Source organism: Salvelinus alpinus, chromosome 26 (assembly GCF_045679555.1).
Source record: "Salvelinus alpinus chromosome 26, SLU_Salpinus.1, whole genome shotgun sequence".
NCBI classification, from domain to species: Eukaryota; Metazoa; Chordata; class Actinopteri; order Salmoniformes; family Salmonidae; genus Salvelinus; species Salvelinus alpinus.
Window position 1 is genome coordinate 22,296,364 of NC_092111.1, and position 7,270 is coordinate 22,303,633.

General features: G+C 42.1%; 1 protein-coding gene across 1 annotated transcript in view; it reads right to left on the reverse strand.

Annotated features, from left to right (window-relative positions):
• Nucleotides 1–1,855: 1,855 nt before the first annotated feature.
• Nucleotides 1,856–7,270, reverse strand: part of LOC139554944 (thrombospondin type-1 domain-containing protein 7A-like) — a 158,925-nt gene continuing 153,510 nt past the window's right edge. The window contains exons 26-28 of the mRNA XM_071368254.1: nt 7,096–7,270; nt 6,451–6,538; nt 1,856–2,997 (exon numbers count right to left, since the gene is read on the reverse strand). The exon at nt 7,096–7,270 is cut by the window's right edge and continues 39 nt beyond it. Coding sequence (XP_071224355.1) covers nt 2,907–2,997; nt 6,451–6,538; nt 7,096–7,270 — 354 coding nt within the window. The 3' untranslated portion in view covers nt 1,856–2,906. The remainder of the gene's footprint in view (nt 2,998–6,450; nt 6,539–7,095) is intronic.

Below are 7,270 nucleotides of genomic sequence, written 5' to 3' on the forward strand. Positions count from 1 at the left end.
TTGTCCATCTACAACATTGAATAAACAGTCTGCACTATCAACTGCCAGTCTGCCATAGCCAATATTATGCATATAACCTGTTTTCAGGCAGAGGACTCTGACTCTTCGGATATGTCATTGCATCATTAGCATGAAAAGCTTGAACTACATCTAAGGCCTTGCTGCATCTGTTCCTTTGAATTACTTGGAGTGTTATTGTGGCTACCTAGGTTGCGTTCTATCTAGCTTTTGCAATACAGAACACATTATAGAATAGCACCAAGGCAGGGAGAAAGACTGAAGCATAAATGTGTGTGAGTGATTATTGTAGACATTGTAGTCACACTCATCCCTCAACCGATGCAACAGCCACACTGAACAGGAGCAGTATTGAGAGATCACGTATGATATGTATATAGCAATACGCCTAAGCAGTTTGGATACAAGTAGGCTGTTCTGGTTAGGATTGAGGATGTTACACAGCAGTAGATATGAGACCAAGATATAAAGAGAACCCACTCTCTTCTGGTGGATCAGAAGGTAAAGAAGAATTTGTGAACCCAGTCACACTTTTCTGTCTTAACAACAAAGACCAGATTCTATTAAACTCGCAAAGGGGATATAAATCACATCGTCTTTGCTCTGTGACAATAAACCTTTTCAATAACATCATCAAATAGAATTGTTGCTGTATTTCTCTCAACAAACCTGAAACAGTTCTTTGAATTAGCTAATTTTTTTTTCGGTACGAGAGCCATGTGATTTTTCTGCCATGTGGAATCGGGATTCCCTGCAGTGCACGTTTGATGGAATTCAGGTCTTTGAGATGTTGAATAAAGTTACTAAAGGAAATGGAAAAACAATGACTAACCATAATAAGCCATCAAAGCAAGTCAGAGAAACCAACAGGAGACAAACATAAGATCAGGCAGTCAGAGAAACCAACAGGAGACAAACATAAGATCAGGCAGTCAGAGAAACCAACAGGAGACAAACATAAGATCAGGCAGTCAGAGAAACCAACAGGAGACCAACATAAGGTCAGGCAGGTAGAGAAACCAACAGGAGACCAACATAAGGTCAGGCAGTCAGAGAAACCAACACGAGACAAACATAAGATCAGGCAGTCAGAGAAACCAACAGGAGACCAACATAAGATCAGGCAGTCAGAGAAACCAACAGGAGACCAACATAAGGTCAGGCAGTCAGAGAAACCAACAGGAGACAAACATAAGGTCAGGCAGTCAGAGAAACCAACAGGGGACAAACATAAGGTCAGGCAGTCAGAGAAACCAACAGGGGACAAACATAAGATCAGGCAGTCAGAGAAACCAACAGGAGACAAACATAAGATCAGGCAGTCAGAGAAACCAACAGGAGACAAACATAAGGTCAGGCAGTCAGAGAAACCAACAGGAGACAAACATAAGATCAGGCAGGCAGAGAAACCAACAGGAGACAAACATAAGGTCAGGCAGTCAGAGAAACCAACAGGAGACAAACATAAGATCAGGCAGGTAGAGAAACCAACAGGAGACAAACATAAGGTCAGGCAGTCAGAGAAACCAACAGGAGACAAACATAAGGTCAGGCAGGTAGAGAAACCAACAGGAGACAAACATAAGATCAGGCAGTCAGAGAAACCAACAGGAGACCAACATAAGGTCAGGCAGTCAGAGAAACCAACAGGAGACCAACATAAGGTCAGGCAGTCAGAGAAACCAACAGGAGACAAACATAAGGTCAGGCAGTCAGAGAAACCAACAGGAGACAAACATAAGGTCAGGCAGTCAGAGAAACCAACAGGGGACAAACATAAAGTCAGGCAGGTAGAGAATGAGACATGTTCAGACCTGGGTTCAAATAGTATTTGTATTCTTTATAATACTTTCTGCATTTAATTGAGCCTGGCCTAGAGTGGCAGATGGGCAGGGTTTGCACTTCTGGGACAATTCCAATGGTTCCATTGTGCCAGGCAAGCGCAATCAAGCGTAGTTGAAAACAGATCCAATTTGAACCAGTGTCGGTAAAATGCAGCTGTACATACTACGAACGTAAATCAATTATATTTACATGGCATCGTCAGCCCTATTATCATATCACATACAAGGTAAGGTAAAAGAAGCAACATTTGTTTTTGAAAAAAGGTCTACTTTTTTTTTTTTTTTTTTTTTACATTTCTAGCACAAGACTGTACATCATCTTGCATTGAGAGAGGCAGCTTCCTAGACATAAGAACATATCATGCTGCACTAATATAGTGCAATATTGAGCCTGAAACGGAAGAGAAAGGGAGAGGCAGGCAGAGATTTCCTACAAAGGTTGACAGTGTTTCTGTAAGATTAGGACATTTTCACTTTGTTTTGTTTTCTAGGGAAAAGGATCCAGTCCAGAAGAAAAATAGAGAGGCAGCAATTTTCTCCAGGAATAATAAAAAAAGCATTGCGTATTTCTCATCTAATTTCCAACAGAGCAGCTGTAGCCAAGAAGGAAGAACTCTTTGTTTTTTCAGGGCCCTCTCCAACAACCTTCATCTTGAAAGATGTTTTTATTTGACAGAAAAAGTAGTAAATGGCAGATAAGCAAAGGCAGACTTCCTTAAGAAGAAGATAGAGTTTGTGAAGGCTCTTGTGAAACAAAAATTTAATAAATAAAAAATATTGAGGAAGGGAAATTCTAGGCTACTAATGAACGAACATGACTCGATTTCTGTTTGACTTCTTTGCTTTTTTAGTTGTTGTTGATAAATCCGTGACATAACCCAAGTCTTCCTAGAGCTCCAGATGTTTTAAGCCACGCCCACTGGTAGCCTGAGGAGAAAGGTCAAAGATGGGTCTCCTTGACAACCTGCCTGTCTGTTCCCACGATGACAGTCTCCATAACGTCAGTGTAAAATGATTCTGTCACCAAGTAGATTAGGAGGAGGTTTACATGTCAGCGTCTCCGTCATAAGCCAGGGTCAGGGGCTTGAGCCGGTTGTTATACATCTGTCTTCTCTGGGGTTTCTTTGGCTTTTTACTAGGAAAGAAAAATGACAGAAAACATTGCTATTACATGTTTTATATTTCAATTATTGAAGAGGAAATGTAGATACCCATAGCTTTAATATGTAGGCCTATATACCATAATAACAATAAGGATTTATCCATGTCATGTTACCCCCACCTGTCACCCCCACTTGATACACAGAGCTTGCTCTGCTATCTTTTGAAAACACCACAACTTTCAGTTGGGAAATTTGCCTCATGTCAGAGTTACGTGCATCACTCTGCTGAAGGCCATGCTTTTAGTAGATGGTCAGTTCTTCCATCATGCAAAGGCAATACTGAAAAGCTAATAATTCTGTTCCTATACTGCCATTGTCCTTGAAGGAAAAAGGATAGATCTGTTGGTTAAAGCACTAGTTAGCGAGCCACATTTCAGAAGCACATTTGAGTGGCCCTTGTCCTAGCATTGAAGTGATGCTGTAGTGGATGATGCAACACTTCATGGACAATTTCAACGGCTGCTGTTATTTGTTTTTATATTGAGGCATGTGAGAGAGATTGGACTCTGAAGGAAGATGATGAGCGGACAAGCACAGTACAGAAAGCAGCTTTTTCTTCAGCCCAGAACAGTTCCCACTCACCTTAATGCAAACTAGGCTATGGCAAACAGAGACAGTGTAGACAGTTAGCTATAGGTACATAATGAGGACAACACTATAGCATGTCTGGGCAGGCTCTAATATATCACACATCACAACTTCACATACAAAACACAGGGACGGGAGACAATGATACATATATATCAAATGTAAATAAGATATCTTATGAAATGTGTCTTATGTCCATCATGAATGGATAGGGAATAATGGGTGGAATGAATAAGAGATTGAATGGCAAGGGATGAGAGATCATTGAATAGTGGTCATGAGTGGTTCTTCCATCTGGCCACAAGAGGGCAGTATGCTATTGAAAGTGAAAGCTCATCATCATTTTACTGTGATGTCAATGTTGTGTCCCTGAAATCTCAAAAATATGGCATCCATATTAGGAAGTCCTTCAACAAACAACCAATGACTTCCTAAAATGGATGCCGTACAAAAGTATGGAGGTGCTCTAGACTACTAAACAAACTCCAAGATCAGAGGTCAAACAGAGGGACATGGGGGATGACTTCCTGCTCACCTCCATCAATAACTCCATGTGATTGGTCGGACAGGCACATGTGACAGCAGATGTGGAGAGGAGAGAAAGACGAAGGGGTATGGGAGTTTGTGTGAACACTGCAGCGAGGGCCGCCATTAGGTCAGGACCCTTAAGTTATGAGTGTTTCAATGCATTGTGGTTGTTGTTGGTGATTTTGTTCATTGTTATGTTTTTTTGTTGATGCTGTTGTGGTTGTAGTTGATATTGATGTTGTTCATTATATGGTTGTTGCTGATAGTGTTGATTTTGTTGTGGTAGTTGATATTGATTTTGTGGTAGTGGTTGTTGATGATTTTGCTGATGATTTTGATGCGGTTGTTGATGATATTGATGTAGTTGTTCTAGTTCGTGTGCTTCATGCTGGCAGTCAGGACACGTATAAGCCATGGTATGATTGTTTTGTTCCATCCAGACCACCGTATCAGTACACTGGTCAGGGTTCGAGTCAGGGTTCGAGTACCACCGACTGATGGTGCACGGAGGGGAGGGGGGGGGGGGTGAAAAGAGAGAGATGAACAGATAAGATGGGGAGAGGAATGAATGGATGAGGTGGGGAGAGAGATGGAAAGAAAAGCAAAATGGAGAGTACAGGTAATGTCATGACTTGAAATTAAAATGAATGGGTAAAAATGAAACTGATGTGATCATGAAGACATATACATACAGGTGATAACATACATACATACATACATACATACATACATACATACATACACACATAATATGCTGAAAAAAATATAAACACAACATGTAAAGTGTTGGTCCCATGTTTCATGAGCTAAAATAAAAGATCCCTGAAATGGTCCATATGAACAAAAATCATATTTCTCTAAAATGTTGTGCACACATTTGTTTACATCCCTGTTAGTGAGCATTTCTCCTTTGCCAAGATAATTCATCCACCTGACAGGTGTGGCATATCAAGAAGCTGATTAAACAGCATGATCAATACAAAGGTGCACCTTTTGCTGGGGACAATAAACGGCCACTCTAAAATTACTAGTTTTGTCACACAACATAATGCCACAGATGTCTCAACCTTTGAGGGAGCGTGCAATTGACATGCTGGTTGCAGGTATTTCCACCCGAACTGTTGACAGAGAATTGAATGTACATTTTTCTACCATAAGCCGCCTCCAGCGTCGTTTTAGATCATTTGGCAGCACTTCCAACCGGCCTCACAACCTCAGACCACGTGTAACCACACCAGCACTGGACCTCCACATCCGGCTTCTTCACCTGCGGGATCGTCTGAGACCAGCCACCCAGACAGCTGACGAAACTGTGGGTTTGCACAACCGAAGAATTTCTGCACAGACTGTTAGAAACCGTCTCAGGGAAGCTCATCTGCATGCTCGTTGTCCTCACCAGGCTCTTGACCTGACTGTGGTTCAGCGTCGTAACCGACTTCAGTGGATAAATGCTCACCTTCGATGGCAACTGGCACGCTGGAGAAGTGTGCTCTTCATCGATGAACCCCAGTTTCAACTGTACGAAGCAGACGTCGTGTGGGCGAGCGGTTTGCTGATGTCAACATTATGAACAGAGTGCCCCATGGTGGCGGTGTGTTTGTGGTATGGGCACATAAGCTACGGACAACGAACACAATTGCATTTTATCAATGGCAATTTGAATGCACAGCGATACCTTGACGAGATCCTGAGGCCAATTGTTGTGCCAGTCATCTGCCGCTATCACCTCATGTTTCAGCGTGATAATTCACAGCCCCATGTTGCAAGCCTTCTGTACACAATTCCTGGAAGCTGAAAATGTCCCAGTTCTTCCATGACCTGCATACTCACCAAACACGTCAACCATTGAGCATGTTTGAGATGCTCTGGATTGACGTGTACAACAGCGTGTTCCAGTTCCCACCAATATCCAGCAACTTCGCACAGCCATTGAAGAGGAGTGGGACAACTTTCCACAGGCCACAATCTACAGCCTGATCTACTCTACGTGAAGGAGATGTGTTGCGCTCCATGAGGCAAATGGTGGTCACACCAGATACTGACTGGTTTTCTGATCCACGCCCCTACCTTTTTTTAAGGTATCTGTGACCAACAGATGAATATCTGTTTTCCAAGTCAAGAGAAATCCATAGATTAGGTCCTAATTAATGTATTTCAATTGACTGATTTCCTTAAATGAACTGTAACTCAGTAAAACCTTTGAAATTGTTGCATGTTGCGTTTATATTTTTGTTCAGTGTAAATACATACATACAGGTGACATACAGATGAATGACATACGTAAAGAAGTATCAAACAGGTTAACCTACCAGGCTAGGAAGGTCATGGAGACTATAAATACGAGGAGAACAAAAGCTCCGGCTGCAACACCGTAGACCCATGTCTTCAGTTTACCATCTGTAGAAAACATATCACACACACTTAGTACACTAGCAAGTGACTAACTCCAGTGATAGCTCACACTATAATGTAAATGGCTTTGGTGCAGATCCAATCCTGTGCAGAAGAGGGCAGCAGTACACCAAATATTTTCCAGGTCATCTATTGTGTGTAAATAATTATTGGTGGATTGTACTTTAATTTTGCTGTAAATATCATCATACATCATCATACATGAGTAGAAATGCTATTTTGAGGATGAGAAATGCTGTGCCTAATCCTAAATGTGTGCGTAAATGGTGGTGTGAGACTTCTGTTCATAACATTTCTTGACGTCATTAGGGGATTTGTGCAAAAACTATTCGTGGCTACCGGGAATGACAATGCAGAATGGTTGGCTTTCTGTAGCAAATTCTGTTATAATTCCTGAATATATTCACATTTACTTCCTACAAAGTATAGGCCAATATTCTAACAAGATTCAAAATACAACATAATAACAACCAAGAACAAATGTCTTGGATGGTTCCTACTGTCCCGTAAATTGCTGGAGTAAATCTGTCTGGTTAGTGTACCTGGTCCGAAGGGCTGTAGGAACCAGGTGCGTCCAGCTCGGCCAGGCAGGCTGTTGGAGGGCTGTGTGGGGCTGACCGCCCTGATGGTCTTCACATCAGCCCTGTTGTCCCCTGCCGTGGGGATCTCTAACACAGGGATCACCGTACACTGGTCCAGCAGGCCGTCTGAAGTCAT